This window comes from Oncorhynchus clarkii, chromosome 7 (assembly GCF_045791955.1).
Source record: "Oncorhynchus clarkii lewisi isolate Uvic-CL-2024 chromosome 7, UVic_Ocla_1.0, whole genome shotgun sequence".
In the NCBI taxonomy this organism is placed as follows: Eukaryota; Metazoa; Chordata; class Actinopteri; order Salmoniformes; family Salmonidae; genus Oncorhynchus; species Oncorhynchus clarkii.
In genome coordinates, this window is record NC_092153.1 from 68783833 (window position 1) to 68810021 (window position 26189).

A 26189-nucleotide genomic window follows, 5' to 3' on the forward strand; every position below is an offset into this window, starting at 1 on the left:
TCACTCAAAGCCACGTTGTAATCTTCGAGTCCTTGAACATTTGATTATTTACTTATAATTTATCGACCACTAGACGAATATTCTGCTTCTCTGCTCCGAGGCTATTTTCATTTTGTATTGGGTTAGCATAGCTACGATCGGACGGGGACCTTCCCTCTACTCTGCCATCAAAACGACGAGTTCTTTGAAAATCAATTGTTTCCACCCGTTCGTCCGTCATCTTGAGATTGTGTTTTATGAACACCTTGACTATTTCCTCCGTTGGCTGATAGTTTTCGTTTCGAATAGGCTACTTGATGGCCAACAGAGGCAAATGTATCATTCTCCAAATGTAATGTCAGTTTCATTGAGGCCTTTTCCCCATTAAAACAACCACCCAAAGTAGTCCTATAATTTCCATTTCACATTTCCACTTGTGCAGCCCCCGAGACCCAAGAACTGAGAATGCATAAAACTCTTAGTTTGATACCGTTTCCTTTAAGCAAAGTAAACATTAGAACGAGGTTCAAACAACCTCCAAGCGAATTTAGTAAATTTCCAGTGCATTGTCTACATTATTTATTGATGTGCATCAGTTCATGAGTATTAATATGTTTTACAAAAAAAGGTTGAAAATAGGTGTCTCCATAATGACAATCTATACTGAGCAAAAACACAAATGCAACAACTTTTAAGATTTTACTGAATTACAGTTCATGTGTTGTGTGACAAAACTGCACATTTTAGAGTGGCCGTTTATTGTCCCCAGCACAAGGTGAACCTGAGTAATGATCGTGCTGTTTAATCAGCTTCTTCACAACATTTGAGAGAAATAAGGTTTTTAAGATAAATGTCATGGCGGCTGCGGTGCAATTTACCCAAAAACCCTCTTCACCCGCGACATCGTTTACAAAGTAGCTCAATTTGGAATGAAAACCAAGAACATGGCACCACTGAGACCACTTCTTGTTACCTTCATCGATTCCACATCACCGAAGTCTGTCTTCACCCACCCTGAAACAATGGATCTGCCAAAAGACAAGGGTCGGAGTAGGCGTTCCCTAACGGAAATATGCAAATAGATAATACAACGTGCCAATAGGAACTCACTATCTCGTGCTTGGTTCTGCACCACCAACTACACCAATATACCACTACTTCATAAAAATAAAAATCACCACCCCACTCCACTACTTTGATCCTAACTGATCCTACACCAGGCCGTTGGCCTGGGAGGATTGGACTCTTTCGTTAAAGCTCCCTTCCACACTTAAAGCTACAATATGTAACTTTTTGGGAAACTGACCAAAATCACAAATAAATGTTAGTTATAGAATTGTCATTCTCAGTGAAAGCAAGTCTAAGAAGCTGTATATATGTTTTCTGTGTGCACTGTTGCTATGCTTCCAGTTCTTTAAGTTAATTTTTGTGTCTTTTACTTTCGGTTTTGTACATCAGCTTCAAACAGCTGAAAACACAATATTTTTGGTTATCGAACAGATATTTCAAAGCGCTTTAGATGGTATAATGATTGCTTGTTTTGGTATTTCTACATAATGCAGCATGAACTCTTCTGCAGTAAAACCGTGTACACCCAAGTACTTCTCTGCAGCTGCCATCACAACATCTATTTTCTATTTTCTGGCAATGAATGCTAAAAAGCCAACCTTACTGAAGCACAAATTCGGAACACTCTGTATTGGCCTAGGCCAGTGTTTCTCAAAGTCGGTCCATTTGGTTTTTTCCATAACACAACAAAGCTGAATTAAATGATCAAAGCTTGATGATTAGTTTATTTGAATCAGCTGTGTAGTGCTAGGGCAAAAACTATAGGTTTGAGGTCAGGGCTTTGTGATGGCCACTCCAATACCTTGACTTTGTCGTCCTTAAGCCATTTTGCCACAACTTTGGAAGTATGCTTGGGGTCATTGTCCATTTGGAAGACCCATTTGCGACCAAGCTTTAACTTCTTGACTGATGTCTTGAAATGTTGCTTCAATATAGCCACATAATTGTCCTGCATCATGATGCCATCTATTTTGTGAAGTGCACCAATCCCTCCTGCAGCAAAGCACCCCCACTACATAAAACTGCCACCCCTGTGCTTCACGGGTTTTCTTTGGCTTGCAAGCATCCCCTTTTTTCCTCCAAACATAACAATGGTCATTATGGCCAAACAATTATATATTTTTTTCATCAGACCAGAGGACTTTTCTCCAAAAAGTATGATCTTTGTCCCCATGTGCAGTTGCAAACTGTGGCTCTTTTTATGGCAATTTTGGAGCAGTGGCTTCTTCCTTGCTGAGTGGCCTTTCAGGTTATGTCGATATAGGACTTGTTTTACTGTGGATATAGAAACTTTTGTACCTGTTTCCTCCAGCATCTTCACGAGATCCTTTGCTGTTGTGCTGGGATTGATTTGCACTTTTCGCACCAAAGTACATTCATCTCTAGAAACATAAATTATGTTAATTAGCATCAGAAGCTTCTACAGCCATGATATAATTTTCTGGAATTTTCGAAGCTGTTTAAAGGCACAGTCAACTTAGTGTAAACTTCTGAGCCACTGGATTTGTGATACAGTGAATTATAAGTGAAATAGTCTGTCTGTAAACAATTGTTGGAAAAATGACTTGTCCTAACCAACTTGCCAAAACTATAATTTGTTGACAAGAAAATTGTGGAGTGGTTGAAAAAATTTGTTTTAATGACTCCAACCTAAGTGTTTGTAAACTTCCCGACTTCAACTGTAAATGGCCACAAAATCCTGATATACAGTTAACAGCGACCTCTACTGCATGGACATTGTACATGTACATTGGGAACGCGCATTGATTCCTGACATAAAACTGTACTCCTCCAAAAATAACATGTTTGAAGATTTACTGATTTGAATATAGGAGCACCTATGTGTTTAAAGATCCATTCTCTCTATATGACTTCGTTTGTCCCAACTTTGTTATTGTAAGTGACCTTTCATTTAGGTATGGCAACTTGGTTTAAACTTCTTTCAGGTGCAGAAATAGAGATGGTCTGTTCACTTCTGTGTAAAAATAAAATGTTATTTTTTTGGTCGCGTACACATATTTTGCATATGATATCGCAGGTGCAACGAAATGCTTATGTTTCTAGCTCCAACAGTGCAGTACTACGAACAATACAAAATAATAGACAACTCCCAAAATGTAAACAAATGAATTAAGAAAAACCTAAATGAGCAAAGTTAGAGTCCGGAAGATAAATGTATTTGTATCAAATCAAACTGTATTTGTCACATGCGCCGAATACAACAAGTGTAGACTTTACCGTGAAATGCTTACTTACAAGCCCTTAACCAAAAGTGCAGTTCATGAAGAAGAAAATATTTAGCAATTAGGCTCAAATAAAAAGTAGCACAATATGAATAACGAGGCTATATGCAGGGGCACCGGTACCGAGTCAGTGTGCGGGGGTACAGGCTAGTTGAGGTCATCTGTACATGTAGGTTGGGGGCGAAGTGACTATGAAGTACAAACAGAGAGTAGCAGCAGTGTACAAAAGGGAGGGTGATGTAGATGATCAAATTGGTATCAATGCAATAATATAAAATGTGGGTCATTTCTTGATTTGATAGTAATTTGATTCAATATGTTGTGTTTGTTTGTCATGGTAAAGTATTTTAGTCCAATAGACCTAGCAATACCGATTATTACAAATCCACTTCCTTTCTCGAGTTCTTGACCATGACGATTTACGTGCGCGCTCCCGCGTTGCAGATGATGCTGCCACTGATGAAGATGGCGAATGCTTGGAGTATGGCGATTTACTGCAGAAGCTGATAAAGGGAATGAGAAGAGATAATTCACAAGATAGAAAACCCACTAAAGAATACGTGCAGAATTACGGTGAATATCAAAGCTGTTGGGGTTATGATTGGAAGGGAAATATGGCCCCTGAAAACCTGACAGAAATAGAGCAGAAACCAAACAAACCACTAACGTTAGTAGTTTCTTACTGCATCCTAGCTGGCTAACTTAACGCGTTAGCTAGCTACTTTAGCTATACCCACTAGCTAGCAAGCTATCTCTAACGTTATATTCCACAGATACACTGGCATTTTTCATTACAGTTTTCCACGGATTGTTAGCAAAATATAAATTATTTGACACAGTGTTAACTAATTTGATGCCCTACCATAGATGGACATTCTAATTAGTGAGGGCGGGCCAGAAGGGATGCGTTCATCGGTGGATGTTAATGCTAATAGTAGCTAGCTAACGTTATTGTGTGTGCCAATTAGCTAACCACTTTCCTTAGTTATCCAGCTAGCTAGCTACATTAATTAAGCAGGTTGCTAGTTAGCTTTAGTTTAGGACACACCATTGGGAGTCTGTGTATTGGTTCCAACCAATACACATACTCCCTGTCCCAAAGCTAGCAAGCTAAATTAGCTACAGTATGTCTATGCCCTCCTTGTTGTAATTTCCCAAAACTACCATGAAGCACATGTCACGTGATGGAATTGATGGAAGGTACTATTATTGTTTGTCTTTGGGCCCACCTTTTTAGTGTCATCTCCCATCTATGTCCAGGCACAGAAAGAATGTCCCGCTCTTCAGACAGTGATGATGGGTACTTTGTTGCCATGGATACAGAGGAAGATGTATCAGGGCCTGTTGGAATGGCACAGGGGGAAGATCTGAAATTGGGGACCAGCAGAGGAGAGGGGGACGTAGAAGGCTGCAATGAGGGTGAGGGGACAATGGTGGAGCTGCCGGAGGAAGTCCTAGAATACATCCTGTCCTTCCTCTCACCATACCAGGAGCACAAGACCGCTGCACTGGTGTGTAAACAGTGGTATCGCCTCATTAAAGGTATGTCTCTCTACTGATGACATAACAACCTCCACCACCATTCTAAACCCAAATAGTAGTGCTGTGCAAATAACCCAAATAAAAATGTTGGTTTTGTTGGTTCAAATCAAATTTTATTAGTCACATGCGCCGAATACAACAGGTATTCAACCTTATAGTGAAATTCTTGCTTACAAGCCCCTAACCAACAATGCCATTTAAAAACTTCCGAATAAGACATAAAAGTAACAAGTAATTAAAGAGCAGCAGTAAAATAACAATAGCGAGACTATATACAGGGGGGTACTGGTACAGAGTCAATGTGTGGGGGCACTGGTCTGGTTAGTTGAAGTAATATGTACATGTAGGTAGAGTTATTAAAGTGACTCTGCATAGATAATAACAGAGAGTAGCAGCAGTGTTCCAGAGGAGGGGGGCAATGCAAATAGTCTGGGTAGCCATTTGATTAGCTGTTCAGGAGTCTGTTCAGTGATGTACTGGGCCGTTTGCACTACCTCATACCTTCTGTAGTGCCTTGCAGTCGGAGGCTGAGCAGTTGCCATACCAGGCAGTGATGAAACCAGTCAGGATGCTCTCGATGGTGCAGCTGTAGAACCTTTTGAGGATCTGAAGACCCATGCCAAATCTTTTCAGTCTCCTGAGGGAGAATAGGTTTTGTCGTGCCCTCTTCATGACTGTCTTGGTGTGCTTGGACCGTGTTAGTTTGTTGGTGAAATGGACACCAAGGAACTTGAAGGTCTAATCCTGAACCACTGCAGCCCCGTCGATGAGAAATGGGGATGTGCTCGGTCCTCTTTTTCCTGTAGTCCACAATCATCTCGTTTGTCTTGATCACGTTGAGGGAGAGGTTGTTGTCCTGGCACCCCATGGCCAGGTCTCTGACCTCCTCCCTATAGGCTATCTCGTCGTTGTCGGTGACCAGGCCTACCACTGTTGTCATCAGCAAACTTAATGATGGTATTGGAGTCGTGCCTGACAGTGCAGTCCTGAGTGAACAGGGAGTACAGGAGGGGACTGAGCACGCACCCCTGAGGGGCCCCTGTGTTGAGGATCAGCGTGGCAGATGTGTTGTTACCTACCCTCACCACCTGGGGGTGGCCCTTCAGGAAGTCCGGGATCCAGTTGCAGAGGGAGGTGTTTACTCCAGGGTCCTTAGCTTATTGATGAGCTTTGAGGGCACTATGGTGTTGAACGCTGAGCTGTAGTCAATGAACAGCATTCTCACATAGGTGTTCCTTTTGTCCATGTGGGAAAGGGCAGTGTGGAGTGCAATAGAGATGGCATCATCTGTGGATCTGTTGGGGCGGTATGCGGATTGGATCTAGGGTTTCTGGGATATTGGTGTTGGTGACAAGTCTTTCAAAGCACTTCTTGGCTACAGACGTGAGTGCTACGGGTCTGTAGTCATTTAGGCAGGTTACCTTAGTGTTCTTGGGCACAGGGACTATGGTGGTCTGCTTCTAACATGTTGGTATTACAGACTCGGACAGGGAGAGGTTGAAAATGTCAGTGAAAACACTTGCCAGTTGGTAATCCGTCCTGGTAATCCGTCTGGCCCCGCGGCCTTGTGAATGTTGTCCTGTTTAAAGGTCTTATTCACATTGACTGTGGAGAGCATGATCACACAGTCTTCCGGAACAGCTGTTGCTCTCATGCATGTTTCAGTGTTATTTGCCTCAAAGTGAGCATTGAAGTAGTTTAGCTCGTCTGGTAGACTCGTATCACTGGGCAGTTCTCGGCTGGCTCCTTTTGTAGCCTGTAATGGTTTGCAAGCCCTGCCACATCCGACGAGCGTCAGAGCCGGTGTAGTACGATTCGATCTTAGTCCTGTATTGAAGCTTTACCTGTTTGATGGTTCGTCGGGGGGCATAGCGGGATTTCTTATAACTTTCGGGTTAGAATCCCGCTCCTTGAAAATGGCAGCTCTAGCCTTTAGCTCAGTGCGTATGTAGCCTGTAATCCATGGCTTCTGGTTGGGGTATGTACGTACGGTCACTGTGGGGACGACGTCAACGATACACTTATTGATGAAGCCAGTGACTGATGTGGTGTACTCCTCAATGCCATCGGAGGAATCCCGGAACGTATTCCAGTCTTTACTGGCAAAACAGTCCTGTAGCTTAGCATCTGCTTCATCTGACCACTTTTTTTTATTGATTTAGTCACTGGTGCTTCCTGCTTTAATTTTTGCTTGTAAGCAGGAATCAGGATGATAGAATTATGGTCAGATTTGCCAAATGGAGGGAGAGGGAGAGCTTTGAATGTGTCTCTGTGTGTGGAGTGAAGTTGGTCCAGAGTGTTTTTTTATTTTTTATTTTTATTTTACCCCCCCCCCCTCTGGTTGCGCATTTAACATGCTGATAGAAATTTGGTAAAACTGATTTAAGATTCCTTGCATTAAAGTCCCCGGATGCTAGGAGTGCCGCCTCTGGGTGAGCGTTTTCTTGTTTGCTTATGGCGGAATACAACTCATTCAATGCTGTCTTAGTGCCAGCCTCTGACTGTGGTGGTATGTATGTAAACAGCTACGAAAAATACAGATAAACTCTCAAGGTAGATAGTGTGGTCTACAGCTTATCATGAGATATTCTTCCTCAGGCGAGCAATAGCTATAGCTGTTATTTATAAAAAATACATAGTCTTCCGCCCCTTGTCTTACCAGACACCGCTGTTCTATCCTGCCGGTACAACGTGTAACCAGCCAGCTGTGTGTTGATAGTGTCGTCATTCAGCCATGACTCCGTGAAGCATAAGCTATTACAGTTTTTAATGTCCCGTTGGTAGTTTAATCGTCCGCATAGGTCATCAATTTATTCTCTAAATATTGCACATTTGCTAGCAGAATGGAAGGAAGTGGGGGTTTTATTCGATCGCCTACGAATTCTCAGAAGGCAGACTGCCCTCCTGCCCCTTTTTCTCCGCCTCTTCCCGGGGATCTGGGCCTGTTCCTGAGAAAGTAGTATATCATTCGCATCGGGCTCGTCAGACTCGTTAATAAAGGGAAAAATTATTCTGCCAGTCTGTGGTGAGTAATCGCAGTCCTGATGTCTAGAAGTTATTTTCGGACATAAGAGATGGTAGCGGTAACATTATGTACAAAATAAGTAAAAACATTTTTTTATAAACAAACAAAAAAACATGATCGGTTGGGGACATGTAAAAAACGTCACCCTTCTCCGGCGCCATTGTTACTCTCAAATACAACTCAAATACTTGAATTGCATTTATAAAAAATTATAATTTGTGAGCCCAGTGAGCTGTTTCTCTAGAGAGAAATCAAATAATTTATGAGAGAATTAAGTGGAGAACTATGTGGGATGCTGGCATCCCGAGTGGCAGTGGCGCAGCGTTCTAAGGCTCTGCTTTGCAGTGTTGATGCGCCTTTACACCCTGAGGTTCAATACCAGGCTGTGCCACAGCCGTGAGTGATCGGGAGCCCCATAGGGCTGTGCACAATTGCCCCAGCGCTGTCCAGGTTAGTGGAGGGTTTGGCCGGGGGCCATTCCTTGGCTCATTGCGCACTAGCTACTCATTGTGGCTGGTCGGGCGCCTGCAAGCTGACTTCGGTTGTTGGTCAAACGTTGTTTCCTCCAATATATTGGTTATGGCTGGCATCTGGGTTAAGCGAGCAGTGTGTTAAGAAGCAGTGTGGCTTGGCGGGTCATGTTTCGGAGGACGCTTGTCTCAACATTCGCCTCTCCCGACCCCTCAGCGTTGAGGCAAGATCTTAACTACCAATTGGATATCATGAAATTGGGGATAAAAATGGGATAAAAAAATAAATATACTTAACAAAAATATAAACGCAACATACAGTTCATATAAGGAAATTAGCCAATTGAAATAAATTCATTAGACCCTAATCTATGGATTTCACATGGCTTGGAATACAGATATGCATCTATTGGTCACAGATACCTTAAAAAAAGAAAAGGTAGGGGTGTGGATCAGAAAACCAGTCTATCTGGTGTGTGACCACCATTTGCCTCATGCAGCGTGACACATCTCCTTTGCGTAGAATTGATCAGGCTGTTGTGGCTTTTCGAATGTCCCACGCCTCTTCAATGGTTGCTGGATATTGGCAGGAATGGGAACATGCTGCCGTTTCCATCGATCTAGAGCAGGGGTGTCAAAGTCAAATGGACGGAGGGCCAAATAAAAAAATCAGCTACAAGACGAGGGCCGGACTGTTCGAATGTTCATTGAAAAATTTTTAAATGACGCATATAGTCTAGTGAACCTAATTGAACCTACTGAAAACCTAACAAATATATTACAATATGATCAGATAAATAAAGCAATATTTTCTTATGGCTCTGTCAGTAATCTTTAATTTTCAACAGACACAAAAGACAAATTTCCTTTATATAAATATCCCCATAACATGAACATTAAATGAAAGAAACCGGTATTCAAGGCACCATCAGTAGACTATATTTTCTATTTTAGCAAAAGTGGGCTAAATTTACTTCAAAGAAAAAACAATAATAGCAATTTTCTATCATCCACTCAACTGAAATATTTTTAAAATATAATTGGATTGAAATACAAAAAAATAAAGTGCAAAAATCTATTAATCAAAAACAACACTTTGTTTAAGGAGAAGTAACATGCAGTGAAAACAAATATTAAATTTTAACTTTTAAACTTGAACTGAGTAAAAACTCTAAATATGTGATTGCACAGTAATGTTCACTTGTTTGAGGTTGAGGGTGATACTTGGTGGTGTCCCATCTTTTCCACAAGTTCATCAATGTTCGGGGTAAGGCTCTGAGCTGAAGAAATCCTCAGAATTGAGTGGAGGTGTTCAGCAGTAAGTCGACTTCTGTGTGATGTTTTGTTCAGGTTCATCAAAGAAAACAGTTGTTCACACAGGTATGTGCTGCCAAACATAGACAACGTTTGAGCAGCCTGGATGCGCAGCTGGGGCATTGTGCCGGGGAGGAAACGGGCGAACTCCGCAGCACCCACTGCCGCATATTTTGCCCTCAGTGCATCATTGCATTGGAGGTCAATCAACTCCATTTGGAGGTTTGGTGGTGAGCTTTCCACGTCAACAGCAAATGGGTTACCGAGCAGTTCCAACCTGCTTTTTTGTGCTTCAAAGTCAGCAAATCGGCGTCGAAAGTCAGCGGCAAGCATACCTATTTTATCAGCCAACTGTGTGCTCGGGAACGCACTGGTAGAGAGCTTCTCTTTCATGGTCTGGCAGCTGGGAAAGTGGCTCAAATTTTCTTTCCGCATCTGCGTCTCCCACAGAGTCAGTTTGGTTTTAAATGCCTTCACTGTACTGTACATATCAGAGATGACACGATCCCGACCCTGCAGCTGCAAGTTTATTGCATTCAGATGACTCGTAATGTCACACAGAAAAGCCATTTCACACAGAAACATTTCGTCTCGGAGTTGTGTTGTGTCTTTCCCTTTGCTGTCCAAGAACAGACAAATCTCCTCACGAAGCTCGAAACATCTTTGAAGCACCTTTCCCTGGCTTAGCCATCGCACCTCTGTGTGATAAGGCAAATCACCATGCTCCGTTTCTAACTCCGTCAGAAATGCCTTGAACTGGCGGTGATTCAAACCTTTGGCTCTGATAAAGTTAACTGTGCGCGTGATGATGCTCATTACATGCTCCATTTTCAAGGCTTTACCGCACAACGCTTCCTGGTGTATGATACAATGATAAGCTGTCAGCTCACCTGTCGCGTTTTCCTCTTGCATCTTTTCCCGTATCTTCGCCACCAGTCCGCTCCTGTGTCCACACATCGCAGGTGCTCCGTCGGTTGTCAAACCCACAAGTTTTTCCCAAGGCAGCTCCATCTCATTTACACATCTTGACACCTCTTCATACAAATCATGCCCCGTAGTTGTGCCATGCATAGGACGTAAAGCCAAAAACTCCTCTGTCACGCTTAGGTTGGAGTCCACTCCGCGGATGAAAATTGACAACTGGGCAATGTCAGAAATGTCGGTGCTCTCATCCACAGCCAAGGAATATGCAATAAAATCTTTTCCCTTTTTCACAAGCTGCTCTTTTAGATTGATGGACAACTGGTCTACTCTCTCGGCAATGGTGTTTCTGCTCAGACTCACATTTAAAAAGAGTTGCCTTTTTTCTGGGCAAACTTCGTCACAAACTTTAATCATGCAGTTTTTGATGAAATCCCCCTCCGTAAATGGCCGGGCTGATTTAGCGATCTCTTCTGCCAAAATAAAACTGGCCTTGACAGCAGCCTGGCCTTGTGATTTGGCTTTTTTGAACAGAGCCTGTCGAGATTTGAGGCCTCGTTTTAATTCCTCTGCCTTTTGTAGCCTTTGTTCCATGTCCATATTCTTGTTTTTGTCCGCGTGTTTCGTTTCATAATGTCGTCTCAGATTATACTCTTTCAGTACCGCCACACTTTCTCCACACAGAAGACACACAGGTTTTCCAGCTACCTTCGTGAACATATACTCCGACTCCCACCTTGTTTGAAACCCCCGGTTCTCAGTATCCACCTTCCGTTTTGCCATTTTTGATGGGTATCTGAAAGTTAATTTTACTGTGATGCTGACGACTGCTGTGCCAATAAATATTGAAATGAAGCAGCCTACTGCTCGGTGCGTCACCTTTGCATTGTGGGAAATGTAGTATTGGTGCGTGTAAAAGATCTGCGGGCTGCCGGCTTGCTGCGGGCCGGTTCTAATAATAAATCAAGATCATCCCAGGGGCCGTAAAAAACCTTCTTGCGGGCCGGATGTGGCCCGCGGGCCTTGACTCTGACATATGTGATCTAGAGCATCCCAAACATGCTCAATGGGTGACCAGGCCATTGGAGAACTGGGACATTTTCAGCTTCCAGGAATTGTGTACAGATCCTTGGAACATGGGGCTGTGCATTATCACGCTGAAACATAAGGTGATGGCGGCAGATGAATGGCACAACAATGGGCCTCAGGATCTCTTCACGGTATCTCTGTGCATTCTTATTGCCATCGACAAAATGCAATTGTGTTCATTGTCCGTATCTTATGCCTGTGTAACAGTATAGCTTCTGTTCTTCTCCTTGCCCCTACCTGGGCTCGAACCAGGGACCCTCTGCACACATCTACAACTGCCTCACACGAAGCATCGTTACCCAACGCAACACAAAAGCCCAGGCCCTTGCAGAGCAAGTGGAACAACTACTTCAAGGTCTCAGAGCGAGTGATGTCACCGATTGAAACGCTATTAGCGCGCACCCCGCTAGCTAGCTAGCCATTTCACATCAGTTACACCTGCCCATACCACAACCCCACCGGCACCATGGGGCACTTTGTTCACAACGTTGACATTAGCAAACCGTTCGCCCACATGTATACATGTGGTCTGTGGTTGTGTGGTTGGTTGGATGTACTGTTCTCTAAAGCGACGTTGGAAGCAGTTTATGGTAGAGAAATTAACATCAAATGTTCTGTTAACAGCTCTGGTGGACATTCCTGCAGTTAACATGCCAATTGCACACTCCCCCAAAATGTCAGACATCTGTGGCATTGTGTTGTGTGACAACTGCACATTTTAGTGGCCTTTTTGTCCCCAGCACAAGCTGCACCAGTGTAATGATCATGATCACTTTACATATTGCGTTTTATATTTTTGTTCAGTGTATGTGGGATGCTGGACTGAAAGGAGTTGTAGTTTTCATTAAGCAAATATTCAACCTAGTTCAGCACAAACGTGGTAATGAAATACAATGACCATAATCCATTGCGCTTGTTTTTTCTGGCTCAGATAGAGATGGATACACTTTTATGCCTGCTACATTAGGTTAGATATTTTGTTGTTACAAAGTGGGATTAAAATTGATTGTCATTTATTTTGTCAACGATCTACAGAAAATACTCTTTTCAAAATGGAAGAAAAATTATAATATTTGTAAAAATGAATACTATCTTCATTAGAATTAGTATTCAACCCCCTGAGTCAATACATGTTCTAATCACATTTGGAGGTGATTACAGCTATGAGTCTTTTGGGTAAATCTAAGAGTTTTTCACACCTGGATTGTGCATGATTTGCCTGTTATTTTTTTAATTCTCTAAGCTCTGTCAAATTGGTTGTTGATCATTGCTAGACAACGATTTTAAGGTCTTGCCATAGATTTTCAAGCAGATTTATGTCAAAGCTGTAACTCGACCACTCACCGTCTTCTTGGTAAGCAACTCCTGTGTAGATTTGGCCTTGTCTTAGGTTATTGTCTTTCTGAAAGCTGAATTCAGATTTCAACGGAAACCTGGCTAAGATGCAAAGGAAATTCAAAGAAAAGCGGGTACAAAAATTGTCAGACCAATAGTGGCGTTGAGAGAAAAAAAGAGACATTGTCTTTGAAAGAGATTGGACTGCAATAGCATTGAATAGTCCCCGCGATATGCAACTGTTCAGGGAAGTCAGGAACCAATACACGCAGTCAGCCAGGAAAGCAAAGGCCAGCTTTTTCAAGCAGAAATTTGCATCCTGTAGCTCAAACTCCAAAAAGTTCTGGGACACTGTAAAGTCCATGGAGAAGAAGAGCACCTCCTCCCAGCTGCCCACTGCACTGAGGCTAGGTAACACGGTCACCCCCGATAAATCCATGATAATCGAAAACTTCAACAAGCTTTTCTCAACAGCTGGCCATGTCTTCCTCCTGGCTACTCCAACCTCGGCCAACAGCTCCGCCCACCCGCAGCTACTTGCCCAAGCCTCCCCAGCTTCTCCTTTACCCAAATCCAGATAGCAGATGTTCTGAAAGAGCTGCAAAACCTGGACCCGTACAAATCAGCTGGGCTTGACAATCTGGACCCTCTATTTCTGAAACTATCCGCCGCCATTGTCGCAACCCCTATTACCAGCCTGTTCAACCTCTCTTTCATATCGTCTGAGTTCCCCAAGGATTGGAAAGCTGCCGCTGTCATCCCCCTCTTCAAAGGGGAGACACTCTAGACCCAAACTGTTACAGACCTATATCCATCCTGCCCTGCCTATCTAAGGTCTTCAAAAGCCAAGTCAACAAACAGATCACTGTCCATCTCGAATCCCACCGTACCTTCTCCGCTGTGCAATCTGGTTTCCGAGCCGGTTACGGGTGCACCTCAGCCACGCTCAAGGTACTAAACGATATCATAACCGCCATCGATAAAAGGCAGTACTGTGCAGCCGTCTTCATCGACCTGGCCAAGGCTTTCGACTCTGTCAATCACCATATTCTTATCGGCAGACTCCGTAGCCTCGTTTTTTTTAATGACTGCCTTGCCTGGTTCACAAACTACTTTGTAGACAGAGTTCAGTGTGTCAAATTGGAGGGCATGTTGACCGGTCCTCTGGCAGTCTCTATGGGGTGCCACAGGGTTCAATTCTCGGGCCGACTCTTTTCTCTGTATATATCAATGATGTTGCTCTTGCTGCGGGCGATTCCCTGATCCACCTCTACGCAGACGACACCATTCTGTATACTTCTGGCTCTTCCTTGGACACTGTTCTATCTAACCTCCAAACAAGCTTCAATGCCATACAACACTCCTTCCGTGGCCTCCAACTTCTCTTAAACGCTAGTAAAACCAAATGCATGCTTTTCAACCGTTCGCTGCCTGCACCCGCACGCCCGACTAGCATCACCACCCTGGATGGTTCCGACCTAGAATATGTGGACATCTATAAGTACCCTAGGTGTCTGGCTAGACTGTAAACTCTCCTTCCAGACTCATATCAAATGTCTCCAATCTAAAAATCAAATCTAGAGTCGCCTTTTTATTCCGCAACAAAGCCTCATTCACTCACGCCGCCAAACTTACCCTAGTAAAACTGACTATCCTACCGATCCTTGACTTTGGCGATGTCATCTACAAAATATCTTCCAATACTCTACTCAGCAAACTGGATGCAGTTTATCACAGTGCCATCCGTTTTGTTACTAAAGCACCTTATACCATCCACCACTGCGACCTGTATGCTCTAGGTCTACTGGCTCCACTGGCTCCAGGTCATCTACAAGTCAATGCTAGGTAAAGCGCTGCCTTATCTCCGTTCACTGGTCACGATGGCAACACCCACCCGTAGCACGTGCTCCAGCAGGTGTATCTCACTGATCATCCCTAAAGCCAACACCTCATTTGGCCGCCTTTCCTTCCAGTTCTATGCTGCCTGTGACTGGAACGAATTGCAAAAATCGCTGAAGTTGGAGACTTATCTCCCTCACCAACTTTAAACATCTGCTAACTGAGCAGCTAACTGATCGCTGCAGCTGTCCATCGGTAAATAGCCCACCCAATTTACCTACCTCATCACCATACTGTTTTTATTTATTTACTTTTCTGCTCTTTTGCACACCAGTATCTACCTGCACATGACCATCTGATCAATTATCGCTCCATTGTTAATCTGCAAAATTTTAATTATTCGCCTACCTCATGCCTTTTGCAGACAATGTATATAGACTTTTTCTTTTTTCTGTGTTATTGACTTGTTAATTGTTTACTCCATGTGTAACTGTTCACACTGCTATGCTTTATCTTGGCCAGGTCGCAGTTGTAAATGAGAACTTGTTCTCTATTAGCCTACCTGGTTAAATAAAATAAAATTGTCTCGCAAAAAGCGTTCTTGCGTTCTTACTATGCGCTATTCAAAGTAGAAACAAACTACTGTATTTTGTCCCTTCGCTATATTGGCATCGAACACGGCACCCTCCTTAGGAGAGGGGGTGACCTTGACTATTCATTGTTAAAACAAGAGGCCATCTGAATATTTCATTTAAAGATCCTTGCTTCCTTCAGTTTCAATGGAAAGTTTGATCTGAAGCCATTCTTGTGATTGTGTTTTTGTAAATGTTTGTTGGTCAATGTGGCCAAATGGTAACTCTGATCGTATGTAATCCATTCATGCTTTATTATATGTTCTATTCATATCTGAAAATTGACCAATGAAATCAATCCACAGCCGGCCATGATTAGACACCAATGTGTGTCCTTTCAAACTCTATATAAACTGGTGACCCGCAGTGTTTGTCATTATTACCTGATGAAAGCAGCTTGGCTGTCGAAACGTTATTAAATTATTGCATCTGAGCTTCTAGTGTGCGACTTGTTTTTCAAGTGTTCTACTCTGCTAGCCAGCACCTCACCTAACCTGGTGTGCATTTCTTCTGTCTCCAGAAAGCAGGCTGAATCAGGTTTTCCTCTAGGATTTTGCATGTGCTTAGCTCCATTTATTTTTTATCCTGAAAAACTCCCCAGTCCTTAACGATTACAAGCATACCCATAACCAGGGCTTGCGACTAACTTTTTTCATCACCATTCCGAAGTGCAATTTCAACTAATCCAAACTGAACTTGAACCGTCCCAAAATGGAAATACTTATTTTATTTTTTGATATGCGACCATGGGTCAAGGTCATTTACAGTGCTTTTAAAGTAATTTGTGTATTTCTGAGACCGTCTATATTACATAAACTTAATTTGTTCATGAAAACAGACACATTATTAATAATTATAATTTATTAATTGAACATGCTAAACAAATGTATACAATAATATATCTAAGAGAACAATGTTATTGGGAACTGGTTACTGAATACACTTAAGTTAGAGACATTACATTCCACCATCAGCTGTCCCATGAAACCACATGACATGGTCGTCTTTACCTTTTTGAGCACTACCACTTGCTCACGGCCAGGGCCTAAAATGTACTTTCTGGTACATCAGCCACTGTGGCAGGTAGATTTCAAACCAGACCAAATAATTTTTGGGCAAAAATTGCACTAACAAAACAGATGAGCGTGCTTTGTAATGTCTCTAAAACAAAAAATGTATTACTAGTAAGGAGTAATGTGGTATTGTTTAAGTAAATATTTTGTGACCTGAGACTTTTAACCAAAATATCAGATGAGACAAAAATGTTCACCTGCCTCTTTAAGGGCAGGAGGTTACCGTGGTAATGCGACTCGAGTCATGTTTGTGCCTGTAGATTGGGAGCCTGACAAGTATCCACGTTGCTTCTCTTCCTCAGCAGTTCAAACTCAAATATTGAAAAACAACCTAGCTTTTGAACAAAACAGTGTAAATAGCCAAGGAACACAAGGACAAAGTCTTCAGTAGACTTCCGTTTCAAGTTAAACAGACTTTTATGCCTGTGCGCAACGCTTCTAAAAATGAATATGTAACTCCGCTCTTCACGTGTGCACACTCAGACCCCAGCCAGGCAGTGTTGCACACGAGGCAGAAATACTTTGCACATTTTACAGTGTGCATTTGGTTCAGCTCAGGGAGATATAACCATATTCTGTAGAATACTATAGTAGCTAGCCTATAGACGATGCAAATGCCGCAGCAACTCCCGGCACACGAAACCTCAGTTCCGGGCCGCTGGGCAGCAGACAGGCTGGGAAAGAGTCAAATGTGCATTTTAATAGGTCTATTTGCCCAACATTGGAATGATATTCTAATATTATACATCTCCTGAGTCCGTATGGGAGTTGCAGCAATGGGACAAGACTGTAACTACCAATTTGGATATCATGAAATTGGGGAGAAAAGGGGTTAAAAAAAAAATAAGCAAAGATTTCTAGATATGCCATTAACCAGCATTTCTTCTACTGTCCAAAGTCAGTAAGGCACAATCATATTGTTGCATCTTCAGATATTCTAAGTTTCTACTAATATGCTCTATATCCATATGTTGCATTATAAAAACCTCTAGCATCAGGTGCGTGTTTGAGAATGGTGTTCTCCCGTACTAGCATTTTTGAACATTCACGCTTATGGCCGAGACGAGTAAACCCATTGCTGCGCTTGTAATGTGAGTTATTCATAGTTTATCAACTCTTAAGCTAAATGTTTGTTTTTATTAATTTTATTTTACCTTTTACCTTGAGGCAAGTCAGTTAAGAAAAAAATATTATTTTCAATGACTGGACAGCCTAGGAACAGTTGACTGCCTTGTTTAGGGGCAGAACAACAGATTTTTAACTTGTCAGCTCAGGGATTAGATCTTGCAACCTTTCGGTTACAAGTCCAATGCTCTAACCACTTGGCTACCTGCCGCCCCAGTTGTGTTTAAACATTTTAGTAATGAACCACTGTTTTGTGCATTTATTTTTCTGATCCATCGTCCCACAACTGTCTGTTTTGAACGATCCCAGACATATTTTTATTGTACCCGGGACGCCCTTAATTCTGAGCCACCACTATGCTTGAAAATATGGAGAGTGTTACTCAGTATTGTGTTGTATTGGATTAGCCCCAAACATAACATTTTGTGTTTAGGACAACACGTGTATTGCTTTGCCACACTTTTTGCAGTATTACTTTTTAATTTAACATTTATTTATTTGGTTAATTCGGTTAAGAACAAATTCTTATTTACAATAATGGCCTACAGGGGCAGAACACCAGATTTTTCCCTTGTCAGCTCGGGGATTCGATCCAGCAACCTTTCGGTTACTGGCCCAACACTCTAACCACTAGGCTACCTGCAAACAGGATGCATGTTTTGGCATATTTTGTATTCTGTACAGGCTTTCTTCTCACGCTCAACTAGGTTAATATTGTGGAGTAACTACAATGTTGTTGATCAGTCCTCAGTTTTTTCCAATCACAGCCATTGCACTGTAACTGTTTTAAAGTCACAATTGGCCTTAGGGTGAAATTCCTGAGGGGTTTCCTTCCTCTCCAGCAACTGAGTTAGGAAAGACACCTATATCTTTGTACTGGCTGGGTGTATTGATACACCATCCAAAATGCTCAAAGGCATGTTAAATGTCGTTTTTTTTACCCATCTACCAATACTGTAGGTGCCCTTCTTTGCGAGGCATTGGGAAACCTCCCTGGTGGTTGAATCTGTGTTTGGGGTCATTAAAAAATCATGTTAAACACTATTTTTGCAAACAGAGTGAGTCCATGCAATTTATGTGACTTGTTAAGCAAATGTTTACGCCTGAACGTATTTAGGCTTGCCGTAACAAAGGGGTTTAATACTTATTGACTCAAGACATTTCAGCTTTTCATTTGTTATTAATTTGTTTTTAAAAAATCAACCAAAAGAATTCCACTGACATTATGGAGTATTGTGTTTGTGTGTGAAGGCCAGTAACAAAAAAAACTAAATTTAATCAATTTTAAATTCCGGCTGTAACAAAGTGGAGAAAGTAAACAGGTGTAAACACTTTCTGAAGGCTCTGTACACACAGACCACATAGACTGCATGAGAGAGGAATGTACACCACAACGGTGATAGAGGGATAGAGACAGTTCGTGAAAGTATGTCTTATCTACTTTGGAGAACTAGTCAAATGATTGTCAAGACAGCTCTGCAGCATACTTAGGCAGGCTAAGCTAGTTAAATATGATGACACTGACAGTACAGTATGGAGAACACACAGAGATAACGTCTGGCTGGCTGGCTGCTACTGCCTGAGCAGAGATAACGTTGTCTGGCTGGCTGCTACTGCCTGAGCAGAGATAACGTTGTCTGGCTGGCTGGCTGGCTGCTACTGCCTGAGCAGAGATGAGATAATGACTTTAAGGAATTTAAAATATTAGTCATCAAATAAATATATTAGTCATCAAATAATATACACAACTTAAATATTTTATTATTTCATAGTAATTTTGTTTTTTTTCAATTCATATCTACCCAATGTGGACCTGACGGATACAATATAATATTTTCAATGTTTTGGCAATTTAATGTTTACAATTTTTGGCTTATTTAATAATTAATTTAATGTAAAGTAAATGCATAGTGAAATCGAAAAAGTGATTATTTTGTAATAATTGAACTGAAACCGAACCGACCTCATAAAGCACTAATCGCTCAGCATTACCAAAAAGGCAACAACATGCCATTATGCTGCATTTTGAGACCCCCAAGTGGAAACCCAAACTACCACTCAGCTGTTTGACTGAAGTGGTTTCTTTTTCACAATGGGTCAAGTAACGTTTATTCCATTTTCAGATTGGACACTGAGTCAACCATGACAATAAGTGACTTGTTATTTCAAAAACAGTTAAGATAATGACGTGTTACTTATTATGTTGCTTTTATTGTGGCTGTGACTCAAATAAAACCATAATAGTCACTCACCTCATCTCCAATCTCTTTCTCCCCCCAGGTGTTGCATATCAGTGTTACCATGGTTTTCTGCGGGCCGTCCAGGAGGGCAATATTCAGTGGGAGAGTCGTACATACCCATATCCTGGAACACCCATCACGCAACGCTTCTCACACAGTCAGTATACAACATATACCACCCCTTTGTTGAATTGAGTTGATTGGCCATGGTATAAGCTGGATAATCAACTCCAGGCTGTGTAGTCCTAAGTATTATCTTTAAAAAAGTAATGCCATACACAATTTAAATTGGAAGTATTAGGGATAGGGCATTGAAGGTGTAAGTCTGTTGAATAGCCCCATCTTGTTGCAGGGGTTGGATTTGGAAAAGGTTATTTATGGGGGCCAGATATTTTCTACATGGGATTACTCTTTCCTAAAACCGGTATAAAAAACCATGCACTAACACAATTCTAATCTTATGAAGCTCTTTAAATGTAATGTTGCTAAAAGTTCATTTTAAGTGCTTTAAGATTAGCCTAATTCAGTGCATCAAATTGTTTAATTACATACATAGCTTCATCTTTAGTTTTTATTTACACATAGGAAACCTTTGTGCATGGCATCTCAGTTGACTAGTATCATATTCTGTTTTATTTTCTATTTCTTTATCATTTTGTTATTTAAAAAAAAAATTTACACATAGAAACCTTTTATGCATGGGATATCTGTTGACTAGCTTTTGCGGAGAAGTCTCTCTCCCCCACATCAGTAGAGAACGTGGGGGAGAGATTTGGTCGTGTGTGCAATAAGCATAGAACACTATTTTATATAAGGAATTGGCAACTCGTTCTCATTCTGAGAAATAAGATAGGCTTACACTTGATTTCAACATCTGAACAAAGTGGACAGGCTAGCATGCTGTTCAAACAGTTGGAGACAGAAGGGTGTGTTCATAACAATTCAACTGTTCAACCTTGTTAGCTAGGAAATAGATCCTAGTTGGCTAAACTTGAAATATAAAGATTAGCTGGCTACTCACTAGCACGTGAGATTGTTTTGAGACCTTGTGTTCATTTTCTATAATGTCTGCTACAAGAAGTTAGTCATTATTAGTGAATGTGCATTATTCGTTGGTATCAAAAAGGGCATTTTCATAGACATACTTGAAAGCCAGATCAGTGATTATTGCAAAAAAAGCAGGTTAAACTATTTTGATAATTTAATTAGTGGGGCTTATACACTGAGTGCACAACACATTAAGAACACCTTCCTTTTCCCCTCAGACAACCTCAATTTGTCGGGGCATGGACTCTACAAGGTGTCGAAAGCGTTCCACAGTGATGTCAAGTTGGCTGGATGTCCTTTAGGTGGTGGCACATTATTGATACACACGGAAACTGTTGAGCGTGAAAAACCCAGCAGTGTTGCACTACCATACCTGTTCAAAGGCACACTTCAATCTTTTGTCTTGTCCATTCACCCGCTGAATGGCACATGTTTTGTACACTGTGTATTTAGCCTAATTTCACATGCATGGAATTAATTTGATTATTGCTGACTGTTTGAAATGCATTGTATTTGACCTTTATTTGTACATCAAAGATTATTTAGAGAAAACATTTAAGAAATCGATGTATATCGTGAATCAACCATAAACTTGAAAAAATCCAGATGATTTTCAGGCCATATTGCCCAGCTCTAACTGATGGTGACTGAATATAGTTGTGCGGTGTAGCGAAATAGAGCCTTTTGTTTGGGCTCAATTCAGAGGAGAAAATGTATTTTGAAAATATGTCTGTTTTTCAATCATGTCAATAACTGTTTTATCCCTTCCCTGTAGTCTTAAATTAAGTCCATTCAGTTGATTGAAGATCACTGAAAAACATCTGATACGAACTCATCAAGCATTTTCGTTAGATATGTGTTAGCTTTCTTGTGTTGGAGAAAAGCAACTATGTCCTCCCTAATCTCACAGGCTGTTCTCTTGAGAGTATTATTACCCTTTCTTAGCCACCAAATGTCATTATGTAAAAGTGGATCAGGATGCTCAGCAGACTACGAAGCAAGCAATGTTGCAGTCTAGATGTTGATCGGATAACATTCATGATCGCCGAAACTGAGTCCATGGTCTTTTTCACTCACAGCTGAGTTAAGTACAAAGCATGCTTTGGTGTATTGGGCAGTGTAGTGATCTCCTCTGCGGTGAAAGAGCCGACAGGCGGGCAGACCCTTGTACCCCTGTTTGCAGCTCTAATTGGCTGTAACTGGTATGTTGGGTGATATTGATTGACAGCAATTAAGAATACAGATTCTCCCATTGGAGAATATTGAACAAACGCTCCTTTTGGCCCTAAACACTGGATTTTTAAATGAATGTTCATAATGGATCAAAAAGCTATTCTAAATTGATAAACAGGCAGGATCTGGCCCACGGACGCCAGTTAAATAGCCCTGGTTATGACTCAAACCAAGTATGTGTGTGTTGCAGGTGCATGCTACTACGACTCCAACCAGTCCATGTATGTGTTTGGGGGCTGTACTCAAAGTAGCTGCAACGCTGCCTTCAATGACCTGTGGAGACTTGACCTCAACAGCAAGGAGTGGATCCGCCCTTTAGCCTCGGGTAAGAAATCAGCCCTTTTTCTTTTATTTTTTTAAACCTTTGTTTAAGTAGGCAAGTCAGTTAAGAACAAATTCTTATTTTCAATGACGGCCTAGGAACAGTGGGTTAACTGCCTGTTCAGGAGCAGAACGACAGATTTGTACCTTGTCAGCTCGGGGATTCAAACTTGCAACCTTTAAGTTACATAGGGTGGATACTGCCTACTTGTAACAAGGAAAGTGAAAATAACGTTCCTTGATGGTTCGTGTACTTTACACATGGCGGTAAAAAATAAAAAATGTTTTTTTGTTTTAGTCATTTTTTTTACTCTGCTTGCAGATGTAATTTGTCATGTTTAAATCGACTTCCAACCTTTTGTATGCATGACATAGAAGTATGTACAGTGCATTTGGAAATTATTCAGACCCCCTTTTCCACATTTTGTTCCATTACAACCTTGTTCTAAAATGGATGAAATAAATAAAAAATCCTCATCGATCTACACACTACCCCATAGTAACAAAGCCAAAACAGGTTTTTAGATATGTTTGCAAATTTATAATATGTAAAAACAGATACCTTTACATAAATATTCAGACCCTTTGCTATGAGCTGTATCCAGTTTCCATTAATCATCCTTGAGATGTTTCTACAACTTGATTGTCCACCTGTGGTAAATTCAATTGATTGGACATGTCTATTTTAGGTCCCACAGTTGACAGTGCATGTCAGAGCAAAAACCAAGGCATGAAGTCGAAGGAATTGTCCGTAGAGCGCCGAGACAGGATTGTGCCGAGGCACAGATCTGGGGAAGGGTACCAAAACATTTCTGCAGCATTGAAGGTCCCCAAGAACACAGTGGCCAAGAACCACCCGATTTGTCACTCTTGACAGAGCTCCAGAGTTCCTCTGTGGAGATGGGAGAACCTTCCAGAAGGACAACCTTTTCTGCAGCACTCCACCAACCAGGCCTTTATGGTAGAGTGGCCAGACGGAAGCCACTCCTCAGTAAAAGACACATGACAGCCTGCTTGGAGTTTGCCAAAAGGACTCTCAGCCCATGTGAAACCAGATTCTCTGGTCTGATGAATCCAAGATTGAACTATTTGGCCTGAATGCCAAGCGTCACATCTGGAGGAAACCTGGCACCATCCCTACATTGAAGCATGATGGTGGCAGCATCATGCTGTGGGGATGTTTTCAGCGGCATGGACTGGGAAACTAGTCGGGCTCGAGGGAAAGGTGAACGGAACAAAGAACAGAGATCCTTGATGAAACCCTGCTCCAGAGCGACGTTTCACTTTCCAACTGCACACAGCCAAGACAACGCAGAAGTGGCTTTGGGACAAGTGTCTGAATGTCCTTGAGTAGCTGAGCCAAAGCCCGGACTTTAAACCAATCTAACATCTCTAGAGAGACCTGAAAATAGCTGTGCAGCGATGCTCCCCATCCAACCTGACAGAGCTTGAGAGGATCGGCAAAGAAGAATGGGATAATCTCCCCAAATACAGGTCTGTCTAGCTTGTAGCGTCAAACCTAAGAAGACTGGAGACTGTAATTGCTGCCAAAGGTGCTTCAACAAAGTACTGAGTTTAGAGTCTGAATACTTTTCATTTAGAATACATTTGCAAAAATGTTGTCATTATGGGCTATTGCGTGTAGATGAGGGGGGAAAAACAATTAAATACATTTTAGAATAAGGCTGTAACGTAACAAAATGTGGAAAAAGTCAAGGGGTCTGAATACTGTCTGAATGCTCTGTATGAAGGCTTATTCTTACTCCTTTTGCCCACACAGGCTCCTATCCGTCTCCTAAAGCGGGTGCTACCCTGGTGATGTACAACAATCTGCTGGTGCTGTTTGGTGGATGGACTCGACCTAGCCCATACCCACTACATCAGCCTGAGAGGTTCTTTGACGAGATCCACACATACTCCCCCTCCAAAAACTGGTAAGAGGAAGAGACCAGAAGGTTTGGAGATAGGCCTAGACCCTGTGAATGAATTAACTCCTTTAGCCATACAGTATGTGTCAACATCACATGTTGACTACTGTTCACTCTCATACAGGCTGATAGTCAGAGTGCTATTACTCATGACAATTATTTCTGTGTAGAGACTGAAAACCCATATCCCCACAATAGTATGGCATTGGTTTAAGCTCAACATTATGTGCAAATCTCCATACCATCATATCTAAGCCAATGACACCAATGTCAATGAAAATTCGCAAATCAACTTGGAGGTATGACACACTCCGTCATGAGTCGTCCGGATGTTACCAGATTTTTAACAGGGTTGTTAGCTATTGAGTTTTAGAGTTATTTTCTGTACCCACCTAGCTCAAATTCTAGATGTCAGATTAAAACGAGACTATATTGTCCTGAAAGTGAACATTGGACTTAAAACGTCTTGGTGACGGGGCAGTATTTTCATGTCCGGATTTGGATAGAAAACACTCTGAAGTTTCTAAAACTGTTTGAATCATGTCTATGAGTATAACAGAACTTATGTAGCAGGTGAAACCCCGAGGACAAACCATTCAGATTTTTTTTTTTTTTAGGTCACTCTTTTCAATGGTGTTTCATTGGAAATCCAGATTTCTAAGGGACCTTCCTTGCAGTTCCTACCGCTTCCACTGGATGTCACCAGTCTTTAGAAATTGGTTGAGGTTTTTCCTTTGTGTAATGAAGAAGTAGCCCTGTTCAAAACGAGGGTCACTTCAAGTGTACTGTTTGTTAGAGGCGCGAGACCAGAAAGGTAGCGTCAGTTTGTTTTCTTCCTGTATTGAACACAGATCATCCGGTCTTCAATTTCATCGATTATTTACTTTAAAAAATACCTGAAGTTGTATTACAAAAGTAGTTTGAAATGTTTTGGCAAAGGTTACAGGTAACTTTTGAGATATTTTATAGTCACGTTGCCCAAGTTGGAACCAGTGTTTTTCTGGATCAAACGTGCCAAATAAATGAACATTTTGGATATATATGTTTATGGGACATATTGGAGTGCCAACAGAAGAAGCTCGTCAAAGATAAGGCATGATTTATATTTTTATTTCTGCGTTTTGTGTCGTGCCTGCAGGGTTGAAATATGCTTCTCTCTCTTTGTTTACGGAGGTGCTATCCTCAGATAATAGCATTGTTTGCCTTCGCCGAAAAGCCTTTTTGAAATCTGACATGTTGGCTGGATTCACAACACGTGTAGCTTTAATTTGGTATCTTACATGTGATTTCATGAAAGTTTGATTTTTATAGTAATTTATTTGAATTTGGCGCTCTGCATTTTCTCTGGCATTTGGCCAGGTGGGACGCTAGCGTCCCACATATCCCAGAGAGGTTAAAAAATGTCTAAGTTTGTAAGTGCAACAGTTTTTATTAAATGTATAATTTATCCCTCTCACATGCTAACTTCTGTCCATTAGAATTCAAATGATGTGCTACCATTTTGTAGCATTTCTGACATGCTACCATATTTTTCAGTTGAATTTCAGAGTTCTAACACCATGTCGAACAACTCTGTTGATAGGCAACAACACAGCTGATGCTGCAGAACCAGGCTGCCAGTTACAAGAGAACAACCTTAAGCTACTGTATGGTGTATATACAAGCTGAGGTTAATCAAATGCTAGTAAACGTTACCTAGCTAATGTTAGCTTGCGTATCCAAAGTCCAGAAACTAGCCTCTCTAGCTAGCTAACACCAGTCAGCC

At 41.6% G+C, this 26189-nt stretch overlaps 1 protein-coding gene across 2 annotated transcripts in view; it reads left to right on the top strand.

Moving 5' to 3' along the window:
* Nucleotides 1–3730: 3730 nt before the first annotated feature.
* The window catches only part of LOC139413743 (F-box only protein 42-like), a 32184-nt gene continuing 9725 nt past the window's right edge, over nt 3731–26189 (top strand). Inside the window, exons 1-5 of one of the 2 annotated variants that reach the window (XM_071161464.1) lie at nt 3731–3863; nt 4528–4832; nt 19936–20052; nt 22366–22500; nt 24277–24430. In XM_071161464.1, the coding sequence (XP_071017565.1) occupies nt 4562–4832; nt 19936–20052; nt 22366–22500; nt 24277–24430 (677 nt within the window). In that variant the 5' untranslated portion in view covers nt 3731–3863; nt 4528–4561. The remainder of the gene's footprint in view (nt 3864–4527; nt 4833–19935; nt 20053–22365; nt 22501–24276; nt 24431–26189) is intronic. The other variant, XM_071161463.1, reaches the window with a different exon arrangement.